At 42.3% G+C, this 13,818-nt stretch overlaps 2 protein-coding genes across 12 annotated transcripts in view; one reads left to right on the top strand and one right to left on the bottom strand.

Moving 5' to 3' along the window:
- Positions 1–13,818, top strand: part of BCAP29 (B cell receptor associated protein 29) — a 920,634-nt gene that overhangs the window by 511,242 nt on the left and 395,574 nt on the right. The window lies entirely within an intron of this gene.
- Positions 1,472–13,818, bottom strand: part of CDHR3 (cadherin related family member 3) — a 45,531-nt gene continuing 33,184 nt past the window's right edge. For 5 of the 11 annotated variants that reach the window (XM_083701413.1, XM_083701416.1, XM_083701415.1 and 2 more), the window contains 10 exons: positions 13,270–13,372; positions 13,013–13,111; positions 10,568–10,797; positions 8,864–9,032; positions 7,910–8,154; positions 6,451–6,647; positions 5,520–5,533; positions 4,966–4,997; positions 4,157–4,205; positions 1,472–2,420 (listed from right to left, as the gene is read on the bottom strand). In XM_083701413.1, coding sequence (XP_083557539.1) covers positions 2,053–2,420; positions 4,157–4,205; positions 4,966–4,997; positions 5,520–5,533; positions 6,451–6,647; positions 7,910–8,154; positions 8,864–9,032; positions 10,568–10,797; positions 13,013–13,111; positions 13,270–13,372 — 1,506 coding nt within the window. In that variant the 3' untranslated portion in view covers positions 1,472–2,052. The other 6 variants (XR_014555827.1, XR_014555828.1, XM_083701412.1 and 3 more) reach the window with 6 other exon arrangements.

The raw sequence follows: 13,818 nt of genomic DNA on the forward strand, positions 1-13,818 counted from the left end.
CTTATACACACTTGTTTTTGAGTCCCACTGAACTAAAAAAGGGCTTAATTTTGTAGAGGTGTCTTGAGTTGCACTGTGATCATTTGCATGACAGAAGATCCAGGAGGGTTGTCAACTGAAATGCAAGCAAAATTATGTGCACTCTTTTAAAGTCACTTAGAATGTGTGACTACTAAGACGTGTACAGCTTCATTATACAGGCTTTGTGTATGTAGCCTTGGTCCTGTCAAAGCTATGAGGACGGAAACATGAGTGCAACGATAGGTTCCACTAGCAACAGCACTTTTGCTTCATTAGAAGGTCACCCATGGCAAACCTGGATGCATTTTATTTACATGAAATCAGTGGCAACAATGGCATTGTAGAGCTCTGAACGGTGGACTTGCATCATTAATGCTACCCGACCCGTTGTCGCCATCGCAACCACAGAGCCACAGTAAACTTTGGACATGTCAGGGCTACCCACCGGCTTTCAACCACACTCTTTATTGTGTGATTTTCAGATAAGGGGGAAAATGAATTGCAGTAGTAGAATGACATTTGTCTCCTTAATTTGTTGGCGTTGCCAAATAAAATAAATCATGCACTAATCTCTACCCTGACGATAGGAGAATTTACTTCTGCGGATGAAGGAATCAGTGTAGCTGGCATGTTTAATATAAAATATATCCTCCCGGAACTATCTGAGACCATGGTGCAAATTCCTAACATAAACACGACCTGGAAAGAACAGCTAACATTTGCAGAAAAGATCAGAACATGAACCCTTGTATTTGCCATAAAGATCTAGTTATCAGTCTCCTCTGTTGGTGGAAACAAGACATCACACAGGCTGTGAAAAAAATGCCTGATACAAATTTATACTTCAGCAATTGTAAAAGCTAAAGATGTAGTATTCACAAAAATTAAGGTTGTGTTTTCTTCACTTCATTCTTGCCTCACAAAACATAATAGTGCACTAGAAGGAAAACAGTTCAAAGAATTTGGTGTCATGCTAGTCACTTACTAAGAAAGTCCTCTCTATAGACATTGGAATCAAAATATACTTAATCCTAAATTTTTCAATGGTTGGTTAGCTCACAGCTCCAACAAGACCCGTCCTTGTTTCTCAGTGATCTGAAGGATCAACCTTACACTCCACTGGACCACAGGAACATTTGAGACACAATGTTGTCTTGCTGAAATGGGATTTTGAAGCGGAGAGCTTAACTCTTGCAGAAAGCACAGATCTCAATTCCTTGCCTTGTGACACCACACCTGCTCTAAGAACAGATACACCCACTCCCCTATTATTCCTTTTAGCACTGTGTTAACTCACTTTCTCTGGGCTTTTGGGTAGTTAGGGACTCTGGACTCTTGCCTGAAATTACTAATAGTATGAGAGATTTGTGAGCCACAGCTCAAGCCAGAATTGAATACAAGGGGCGTGGAACCCAAGTATGGGTGCTGACCCAAGGGTTACAAAAGAGGCTTGCCGCAATAGCTGGTTTATTGTAATATATTTCTGGAGAAACTTGCATGGCCATTTTGCTTCAAAAATTAAGATACATAGGATGAGCCAAAATAGAGCCAACTGTTGTCAAAATCCATTGTGCCCAAATTATGCTACTAGTATGTCTATGATTGCACATATATAAAAAATCCCATAGCAGCTTGCAACCACCTTCTATTGCAACTTTCCCACAGGCAAATGATCTTGTCACAAGAACTCTAATGAAATATACATGCACTTCACTCTGTTTTTTCAAAATCAAGTTCAGTTCCTGCCCCACCCCACTGTTTCAGATCTGATTCATGAGATTGCAAAAGCCAAAGTTGCTTGTAAGTTATACAAATCGCTCGCCATCCCATTGTATTAAGTTACTGGAATGGATTGTGCTCTAAACAGGCCTTCGCAATGAGAATTGCTAGGCAGCCAGAAGAGATCATTCGGTATCCTCCCTTTTGTGTAGGGGTGAAACTGAAAATGATTACAATTTGTCTGCATTACCTCTCGCTATTTGGACTAAGATTACAGGTGGGGTTTTTTCTGGGTTACAAATACAACCCCCTTCATTTCTGTATAGACTGATTCTTGTACTTGGGATATATTTTGGGAGAAGGGACCGGGGACTTGTGAGGGGGAGCAGGTGACAAAGACCCCTTGCCCAAAGGCTCTTCTTTTGGCTTCTGCAACTTTAGCTTGTTATTTGGGTCAGAAGTCTCTGTCTTCCTTTCTGTGGACTTTTGTGCCACCTTGTTTTGTCCTCCCAACTTCGGGCCACTGGGCTGAGTTTCCTGTTGGCTTAGATCCCGTTGGACTCTGTTCGTAGTCATCACCTCTGCAGTTGGGTCCTTTGCTTCCAACTTGGAAGGCGTGTTGGAATCTTTCCATCTTCGAGCCCCAGACTTGGAATTATATTCATACCATTTGCCAGTGACTATGGAGAAGGGAAAAACAATAACGTAGCTATTCCACATCACAGATTAAGGGTGTAAGATTATATTTAGTTTATATTCATAGAATCATAAAGTTGGAAGAGACCACAAGGGCCATCGAGTCCAACCTCCTGCCAAGCAGGAAACACCATCAGAGCACTCCTGACATATGGTTGTCAAGCCTCTGCTTAAAGACCTCCAAAGAAGGAGACTCTACCACACTCCTTGGCAGCAAATTCCACTGTCGAACAGTGAAGCCAAAGAATCACAGTGACTGCCTGTTTGTGGAATACTCCTCTCAGTCATTTTCACCTGGTGCCTTTGCTGTCATCTTTTTGGTGCCAGGTAAAGACTTACCTTTCCCCCAAGGTCTTTGAATACACCAAGATGATGTTTTGTTACTAGTGTGCTGGCAAAGCTTCCTGCAGCTGTTATTAAGGGGTTTTGGTTTTTATTGTATAAATGTACTCAGTGTTTTAAACTGTGTTGTTTGTCACTTGGAGACCTTCAGGTAGCAAGTAGCTAACATCTGTATGATGGTGATGATGAGATCACTGTCAGGGTTCAGCCATACCCAGACCTTAAACCACAGTACACGGGGGAAGCAGGGCACCCCAACAGATCTTCACACCGTTACAACACAAGGAGCTGTTGGATCTGGACATCCTTGCCCCAAGACTAAAGACCACCACACCATCTGCCTGGGTTCCTGGCCAGCTCTCAGACCCTCGTGACACGTGGGTAGGCAAACTAAGGCCCAGGGGCCTGCCCAATCGCCTTCTAAATCCGGCCCGCGAACGGTCTGGGAATCAGCGTGTTTTTACATGAGTGGAATGTGTCCTTTTATTTAAAATGCATCTCTGGGTTATTTGTGGGCCATAGGAATTCGTTCATATATATTTTTCAAAATATAGTCCGGCCCCCCACAAGGTCTGAGGGACAGTGGACCGGCCCCCCTGCTGAAAAAGTTGGCTGACCCCTGCAGTCTGACATCTCCCCCAGGACCAGAGGAGATAGTGAGCCTGGCAGGAGCTGCATGCTGCCAAATAGAGCTACTTGGGAGGACGGGAAATTGCACAGAATCACCTTCTCAGATCAGGGCCTGGCTCTTACATAAGCTCCCTGCTTCAATGGTGAAGGAACATCTCTCATCCAAGCTCCAGCCTGCCTGACCTTGGGAAAAGGACAGCAAGGATGCACATTGTCTCTCATCCTCATCAAGAAAGAAAGAAAGAAAGAAAGAAAGAAAGAAAGAAAGAAAGAAAGGAGCAATGCATATCCATATGTCTTCTGGAGAGATGTTACAGCTTGCATTGCACTGAATATATTCATGTACTTAGGTGCTTATTTTATTCTTGTTCTTATGTTTGGTTAAATGTTTTAAATTGCTTTGGGTCACTTATGTGAAAAAAGCAACAAAACCATCATCATGTGCTTGTGCATTTGGGTGGATTTGCTGCAGCTTTCCTTAGACAAGCAGAAGGTGAGTTTTGCACATGGAAAAGTTATTCCACACATGCAGTATTAACTGGTAGGCAAACCAATTATTCAATAGCAGCAAATATGTGTTATTACTTTAGTACACTTCCAAAGATTGCAGTTTGACTTTCCTATTTAAACTGTATGTCACTGATATTTGCCTTGGAAATGTCAGTGTCTCCTTGTAATTAAAGTTAAGCTCTTTCATTTCAAACTTATTTCTTCTTCTCATTTCCCCTCCCATTAGAAGTAGTGGTACCTGGGTCTTTTGCTTCACCATCAAAAACAGGGTTTATGTTGGTCATCTCCTAGCCAGAAAAAGAAATCAAGAAATCAGTGTCGTTTATTTATTTTTAAACGGTGAGAAGAGCAGAAATATTGACCTATATAGAACAAAGCAGATTTCAGAGACCTATGAAAGGATTGGTTGCTGGGAATCTAACCATTGTGCCAGGTAAATTGGTTGGTTAAAGAGAGAGATGCTGGTCTCAGGCTTTTCTGCACAAGGTTTTCCAAACAAATCTTATAGATTATCCATGCTTTCTCCATATTTTATGGGAAATGTAACTTAGAATGCAAGAAATAGTACTTTTACAGGTCTCAAAACCTGATGACAAGATGATTTATTTATGGCTCATAAATGTATCTTAACTGCCTATATGCAAATTAGGGCAACTTTATTCAAAGCACGCTACATTCTTGATTCATTTGTGAATGACAATAATGGTGTGAAGCAGAGGTAAACAATGTGGTACCTCTCATATGCTGTTGGCCAGCATGCTTGATGGTCAAGGATGATGGGAGCTGTAGTCTGGAGGACGCCATGTTGGCTATTCCTCATAAACAAAGCATTACAAGGAAACAGCAACTAGGGAGTGGCTGGGCTCTTGCTTTTGTGCATTACAGCAAGAAAAGCAGTGACTCAAATGCTTGTGTGCTTTGTATTTTGAATGTAGGTTCTGAACAGAAAGGAAAAGCTTCTATAACATTAGGACGGGAAGAAAGAAGAAAGGGAGAGTCTTATGCTAGCAACACTTCTTTTTATTTTCTGTTTGATAGCATACATACCCAAACCACTTCTTTCTTAGCTTTCTTCTTTTCTATTGGAAAAAAGAGGAAAAGATGGTCTTGCTTATGCTAACTTTTAACAATACCCCAGATTTAAACTAGACCTGTAATTATGGGCATAATTTGATTTTTTTTTTTAAAAAAAAACCCACACTAAATAAATAATATGCACCCCATTGAAAGCAATGTAGTGCAGATGGATGGATGAATTAGTGGTGGGTGGTTTCCACACTCAGATTGAATTCAAATGCACACCTGAGTGCACATCCAGTTTGTGCTTCCAGTTACTGACCTAGCAAGTGATACATATGTGGAGGGAGGAAGCAGGCACTGCAGCATCAAACAATTGTGGTGGAGTGTACCAGCCTTGTTGGCTATAAACCATATAACAAAACCCTGCCCAGCTCTGCTAATATTTGAAACATTACATTCTGGTCTAGATTTCGATCTAACCTTGTTATTTGACCTCAACAGGACTTTAGAACATGCAAATCTGGACTGAAGAGTTATCTGAGAAATACGCACACAATTTGAAAAACAGGGGAAATGCATACCTGGTGGTTTCATCCTGTCGTAAAATAATAAATAAATAGATAAATGTTAATCTATTTGAGCAGTCATTTGGCAACACAATACACAAATGAGCATTTAATCCTATAATACATATCAAACACAATGGAGACTCCAAATTTTGGGCATTTGCTCATGATCCAGGTTTAAGTGGCAGATATCATAACAATACAATTTAGTACTGATGGCAGTGTGAATGAAGTCCGCCCCTAAACACAATATGCATGGCATAACATTTTAGTGCTTTTATGCTAGGGGAAGAAAGCAACATACCAGGGACTATGATGTTCTGTTAGGTGCTCCTCCTACTGAGGGTTAATTCCTGTTGTTATCTCATACCCACCCATCTTCCTCCAGTTGCCTTGCTGCAGACAGATAAGAGCAACTGGGTGTTCATATAATACAGTTATAATAATAATAATAATTTATTATTTATACCCCGCCCATCTGGCTGGGCCTCCCCAGCCACTCTGGGCGGCTTCCATAGAAACCAAAAATACAGTAAAATATCACACGTTAAAAACTTCCCTGAACAGGGCTGCCTTAAGATGTCTTAATTTCTGCTACTAAATTTTGTCTAATGCAATTCACGTGAATGGGAAAACGTTGCATGTTTTAAAAGTAATTTTACTTTGTCTTTCTTGAACAAAGGCTACTCTATTATATTCAGTATTAGTATTTTGCGTTTTGCATTCAGTTTTCTTTTGTGCAAAAAAAGACAAGCTGCTGTAAAACATAGTCCATGTACCATGTGAGATTCTAGCTAAAGTGCGTATTTTACATTGAAACTTAAGTGTAGCAGAAACAATTGAGGGTATGTGATCTTGTTGACCTGCATGGATTCTTAGTGGAGGCAGTAATATATTAGTGTAGAAAGAAATGATACAAGGTGCATTGTTTCTGTCAATTACTTACAGTGGCTGTTTATCAGCTCTAGGTTTTGGAGCTCTAGGCTTTGGTGGGCAGTGGGCGCGGATGTATTTTGCCAGCCAAAAGGTGAGATACGCAAGAAGCCCAAGGAGGATCACGCTGCCAAGGGAAATGATGAATGGCACGTACCAAGCCAAGGCAGAATACACATTTTCTCTGCTAGTCAAAATGATAACACGAGGCTTGCAAAACAAAATTTAAAAATGTCAAAAGAAACACATTCATAATGGAAGGTTAGCCTTTCAGTGGTAACTATATACTGCAGGTACTTTTGAGACTGTTAGAGTGCAATTGTATGCATGTCTCTCTGTCCAGCTCTGTCGGTAGAGCATGAGACTCTTAAATCTCAGGACCGTGGGTTCGAGCCCCACATTGAGCAAAAGATTCCTGAATTGCAGGGGGTTAGTTTCTATAAGTAAACCCCTTGGGTCAATGGGACTTATTCCCAAGCAAATGAATATAGGATTGCAGCCTTTGTGGATGTGTTTAGAAATGATGGTTTATTTTAGCTCAGCGATTGTCATAGAGAGAGAGACTTCTAAAGAAGTGAGCGGGGAGCATTTTGGAACCTGCGGGCCATATTGGTTTGTCGGCAACCTTCTGGGGGGCCAGGGGCAAAAGTGGGCGGAGAAATATAAATTTTTCATCTTTAGCACAGCCCTCCCCACCTCGTTTCCCTGAATTGAGGATAGAAAGAGACATTATCACAGTTCAAGGACACACCCCAGGCATGCAAAAATACTCAGAGCGGTGTGTGGCTAGGGTGGAGGCATGACTGAGGGAGAGTCATGAGGGCCAGATTCAAACACACACACACACACACACACACGGACAAAGGTTCCCAACCCGAATTCAAAATGGTAGCATTAATGACACACTCCTAGTCAACAAATCGTTTCACTGGAAAACTACTTTGTGGAGAAGCTGTGAAGAGGTGGGCCCAGGCTTTTCACATCCCCCCTAGGGGAATTCAGGTAAAAGGTAAAGGTAAAGGTAGCCCTGCCCGTACGGGCCAGTCTTGCCAGACTCTGGGGTTGTGCACCCATCTCACTCAAGAGGCCAGGGGCCAGCGCTGTCCGAAGACACTTCCGGGTCACGTGGCCAGCGTGACATCGCTGCTCTGGCGCGCCAGAGCTGCACACGGAAACGCCGTTTACCTTCCCGCTAGAAAGCGGTCCCTATTTATCTACTTGCACCCGAGGGTGCTTTCGAACTGCTAGGTTGGCAGGCGCTGGGACCGAGCAATGGGAGCGCACCCCGCTGCGGGGATTCGAACCGCCGACCTTTCGATTGGCAAGCCCTAGGCGCTGAGGCTTTTACCCACAGCGCCACCCGCGTCCCTAGGGGAATTCAGAGGTTCCACTTATTAAGAGGCATATTTACTGATGTCTCTTAATGCCACACAGACAGGGACTTGCATTCTTCAGCATGCAAGAGCACTTACTGTTGTCGGGGCCTCTGTGGTTGGCTTTGGGATGACATTGATGGTTAGAGTCACTGTGCCAGTTTCAATGCGGACTGTAGCTCTGTCTCCCACTGACAGCAGGTTATCGTCTGTTATGAAGACTTTCAGCCTGTAGTTCCAAATTTTATCCAAGCCGCTTTTGAAGTCAAAAGGGGATGCAAGGATGAGCCGCGAGACATTAGAGCCAGCATTTGGTGAGAAAGTGAAGTGGTTATTCACATTACCTAAAACAAAGCCAAGGTAAAATTGCAGATTAAAACGAGTAGCAAATTACAAGAAGGACGCTCCTGATTTTGATTCTCTAGCATGGATGGATTTGTGACATTTCCAATTAACCTGGTGGTTACTGCATAGAAATCTCAATGCACAAGTTTTGCTCCCCGTTGGCTTACGTTGCTCTGTCCCTTACAGCTGATGAATGTTTCAGACAACCAAGTCATCATGCTAGTGGACCATAAAGCTCTGCCAGTTGCTATTCTGAGAAAATTTGTAATTTCTAGCTCAGCTGCGAGGTCAGGAACTGTGGTTCTGAACCACCACCTTGATCCCTATCCATCTGCTTCTAGACCTAATGGTTTCCATGTTGCCTGGGCCATTATCTTCCCTTGACTACAGACATCATTATGGACCAGAACACATACTGATGATGGGACAGCATCCTCCACGGTACCTGAGAGCTATACCTGAGCTAGTTTAGGGAGGCTGCATAGCCCACACAATTCTGTCCTCCAACCTCTGCCACTACTCCTTGCCCCACCCTCCAGCATCCACTGGCCGAGGCAGTTGTTTCATTCTGCCTAAAGGTAGGACTGGCCCTGGGAACCAACGTCATATACAATCAAAACCACATGAAATGTTTGGTTGTAATACACACTTGATTCTATTAAAGACTGCTAGCAAACAATCACACAGGGAAATTCAAAAGTAAATTACCTGAATCAAAAGAATAACGGAATGATCTAGGACTTGAATCGCGATCCACACATGTAATATGGAATCCAGCAATGTTGCCAGAAGTTTGGTCTACTGGGATGTTCAGCAAATATGAATTAGGACTGCAGATTGGTGGCTCATCATTTGCTTCAAGAACATTCACTGTTACCTAAAAGAAGGGAGCAGGGTGTGTATATGAAACCACCTTTCCTGTAATTAAGCTGGGTTACTTTTTTATACTCACTGGCAAGAACTGATCCTCTCCCACCCACCTTTTAGGGATATTGTGTGGTATTCAACACTAGTCCTACTCAGAATAGACATGACTAACTTAGGCTCATTAATTTCAATGGGTCTAAAAGATGTCAAGAGAGGGTTTCTTTCATAATTGTTTATCCATTCCAATGAGCAAACAGTGTGAACAAGGAGTGTGCCATTTCTGCAAACAGGAGCAGGTGGGATGGAGTCACAGGCCTACAAGGGAGATGGGGGAACCAGGGTCCAGGGCATTTGCTGAAATAGCAGGAGAGCTGTCCACAAAGAAAGGATAGGTGTTATACCAGCTCCAGCCAAGCAGAGGTTGATGAGGGGTTCTCCTTATGGGAAGCCTACTTTTCATGTGGGGTACTCAACCCTGCTAGCACTTAAGTCAGGTCTCATCCCTCAGCAGCAGACCTTAGTGAAGATGTCAGGCTGCCAAGTGACCACTCCGTTCTTCAGCTGACCATTTCTCTTCAGGTTTGCTATTGTCTTTGTTTGTTTTTGGAGCTGCTGTGGCATAAGGGGAAGGTAGGCATGTGGCAAAGGGTATATGTTGGAGCCCTTGAGTGCAAGGATGGTGTGCCCTTTATGGAGGCTGCCTCAAAGTCCTCGCTAGGTGGAACCAACTTCCTTTGCTAAGGAGGTCCCATTTGTTTTTGTTTTTTTTAAAAAAATAATATTTATTAAAATTTCAATAAGAAAAAGGTTACAAAAATGATAAAAACAAAAAACAAAAAATACAAATTACAGAAAAGATAAAAACAGTTAAAAATAAATCCCTCTTTCTATATCTTAGAATTCATTTACTTATTTTCATGACTTCCTCACACCCCCCTTTTTTGTATTCCAGTTCAAATAGTTAATTCAGCAAATCCTTACCCTCTTTGTTTTATCTTAGTTCTTTGTCTTCACATATTATAACTTTATATTTTCATCTAATATCAATCCATTTTTACATATTCCTATTTAACCTTATTACTAAAACCGCTTCATTTCATTCCAACATCATTTTAACATTCATTAATTTTACAGTGTTTCTGTAAATAATCTTTAAATTTCTTCCAATCTTCTTCCACCAACTCTTCTCCCTGGTCTCGGATTCTGCCAGTCATTTCTGCCAATTCCATATAGTCCATTACTTTCATCTGCCATTCTTCCAGGGTGGGTAAATCTTGTGTCTTCCAATACTTTGCAATAAGTATTCTTAAGGAGGTCCCATTTGACTCAGGGTCCAGAAGCTGTCAGGACTTGATGAAGGATGGCTCTGAGTTTTGGAATGGAATAGTGGAAATTGAAACATGAAACTCATCTGGTTCAGAAAACCCCCATGTCTCTGCACTCTTGGAATGCCTTGCAAGCCCTATTGTTTTTATTAGACACTTGGAAGAAAAGTGCACATATTAGAAGTAGAGATATTGGCCTAAAAGCCAGCATCTTACTCACTGGCACAGTTGCAGACTCGCCATTGTTGTCAGAGGCCTGCACCATGAGAATGGCACTCTGCCATGTTTCGTAGTCTAATCTAGCTATAATTGTCAAGTAGCCCCCTGTAGGATCAATCCAGAAAATTTCTGAGAAGTTAGGGTTGCCTTTTCCAACTGAAATTGAATATGATATTCCGGTGGGTGGTACATCTTTGTCTGTAGCAATCACTTGTCCGATTCTGGAATAAACTGAAACGAAGCAACATTTGAAACACACACATCTTGGAGGGAAATATATTTCCAATATTAAAGGCGAAGGACTTTGCAGATTGCCTCAGCAGTTTCCATAACTGCTTTTCTTATTGATGGTTTTCATTATTATTATAACTGCATTCTTAATATTCTGCTGTAAGCTGCCTAGGGAATGTTTGGTGATGGAAAGCTTTATAAATTTGACAGGTAAATAAATAAATCTTCAACTACGTTTTACACAAAGTAGACCCACAGAAATTAGCAGACCTAACTTAGTCATATTCATTCATTTCAATGGGTCCCATTCAGAGTAAAACTTAGTTGAATACCACCCACTATTGTTTATTTATTTATATATATACGGCTTATTTGTAAAATGGCTTCCAAACGGTTTACATCCAGGAGAATTTGCTACAGTTCTAACCATGTTACAGGGCCCTCCTATGCCTCTCTCCACACCCACCTCCATTTTTCTAGTTTAAAAATAGTTCCGTTTTCCGAATCGTAAGCACATTTACCAAGGAATGAGCCCCAATAAACTCAGTGAGACATATCTCTGAATAAATACACATAGGATTTCTCTGTCAGGGTGGATATGACATGTTCATGCACTGTGAAGCTGGCAGAGGAAGCTGTGCTGCTTTGTAAACCGTGGTGTTTTTGAGGCAACTCCTTTTATAAATGGTGGCGTAGCATAATGGAGGTTTGAATGAGGAGGATCTGCTTGCGGAGGTCTCCTGCTTCCTGGAGCTTGTGATATCATGAATCCATTCGCCACCACCCTAATCCATGGAACAGCTTGGCAACTCTTTTTTAAAAGTACATGATGTCACGTGTAGGGCAGGTGGGCGTGGCTTAGCCAAAGTGGTCTCCTGGCCCAAGTGGGAAGGATTGGCAGGTCTAATTAGGGCCACGGGCTGGGGGGTTCTCCAGAGTGGAAAACTCTGCTTTATTAGGGCTGGCATACTTCTGGAATTTCCTGGAAATATCTGGGATTTGGCCCCTGAAAAGAGCATTTGGGCAGAAAAGCTCAAAACTCTGTGTGTGTGTGTGTGTGTGTGTGTGTGTGTGTGTGTGTGTTGCAAAGAAGCTCAACAACTTTGGCAAAAAAAAAAAAAACCCTCAACAACTATGCCCCCCCCCATTCTGTCCAGATTTTCACTTTTTGAAATATGGCAACCCTAGCTTTATACCATTTTATGCAAGGTGTTATGTACTGAGTTGAATAGGATCCAGAATGCAGCAGTCTGATTGGTCCGCAGGAGCCACCCAATCCAACTTCAGGTAGAAGTGAATCCGCATCCTGATTGGTCTACAGGTGAATCCCGGAACTAGCCAATCACATGGGTCCCAGTGTGTAAATAATGTATATAAAGCAGACATTTTGGGGGAACTGGCATTCCTCACTACTATGAGCTGAATAAAGAGCATGAAATCCGCACTCGACTCCGAGTATATTTCACAAACCATTATTGCAATAGATTTAGGGGGGTCCCCACTAAACCATAGAAATGACTAAATGCTAGGATTTTGATCAATTGGGATATGGATTAAAGTACAAGCTGCAGAGCTGTTCCAGGCAGGGAATTCCTGGGCTGGCTTATACAAACCAACCTGGCTGAGCTATGGCTATCAAAAGAACAATAGATGGCCATTAACAATACAAGAGAACTCTGCCCCCACCCTGAGATGTGAACAGGTTGCCAAGGTGTGTTGGGAATAAGAAGCAGGAAGAAGAGCTGAGATCCATCTTTGGAGGGGGCTGGCAGCAGAGATGCCTTGGCTCCAGGGCTGCATAGCTGTGGGGTACAAACCCCTCTTGAAATGACCACGCAGTAAGATCTGGACTCCTTTCATGCAGACTGAAGGCGTAAATAGGTGAATAAACCATTTTTCTTAAAGCCACAACACTCTCCACCATGTCTTCAATTCTCCAAAGCATCACAGATCCTGTCTGAGTGCCTGGGACCCTATGGGCTCTTGCTACTGCTTGGCAGAGAGAGAGGGGCAAGCACTCGACTGGTGTGTGTGTGTGTGTGTGTGTGTGTGTGTGTAACTTACTAACTAAAATGAATGAATACAGCATTAAGCACAGCACGACTACTTGCTTGAAAGGATGAGTGGCTGATGGCCCCATACAATCAGACATTATTTTGGAGTATACTTACATTCTACAGCCTTGTACATTTCTGAAAGCAGTGTTGTTACTTACCTGCTGCTATTTCTGATACATTAAAAACATACGAAGCATCACTGAATACTGGCTTGAACTCGTTGATCGGCTGTATTTTGACATAAATGTAGATAATATCTGTAAATATAGCAATTAAGGGAAGGATGAAGGATGAAACAAATCCTGTTTTAAAGTTGCAAATCCTATTTTAAAGAGACCAGTTCCTTCAGAAGAAGAAGAATGTAGAAAAATTAAAAATAAAAATAATAAATAAGAAGAATAAAAGAGATACTTGCTAGCATAGTATGGGAAAGCAATATTCTGCACCTCAGTGGTCAGAGTATATTCTTCCTTCTCTGCTCCATCAGTTGCATTTTCAAGATCCAGATTTCCTATCAGCTGGATAAAAATTGGGAGAATTTTATTTGCTTGTGGCTTATTGCGATTTTACTATTGTATTGTGACTTTAGTGATAAGCTGCATTGGAAAGGTTTATTTCCTTAACAGAGTACAGTGGTACCTTGGGATGTGAACGGGATCCGTTCCGGAGCCCCGTTCACATCCTGAATGGAACGTAATACGTGATGGCGCGTCTGCGCGTGCGTGGGTCGCGTTTTGCTGCTTCCGCGCATGCTCGTGATATCATTCTGCGCATGTGCAAGCGGCGAAACCCGGAATAACACACTCCGTTACTTCCAGGTTTCTGTGGAGCGCAACCCAAAAGCGCTCAACCAGAAGCACATTCAACCCGAGGTATGACTGTAATCAAATGGAAAGGGGAGAGGGAGGACAATTCATGGCAGAATGACCACTACCTCCTAAGCCCTGCTGAATGTACACTAGAC

The sequence above is a fragment of the Podarcis gaigeae genome, assembly GCF_964106915.1.
Source record: "Podarcis gaigeae genome assembly, chromosome: 10".
NCBI lineage: Eukaryota > Metazoa > Chordata > Lepidosauria > Squamata > Lacertidae > Podarcis > Podarcis gaigeae.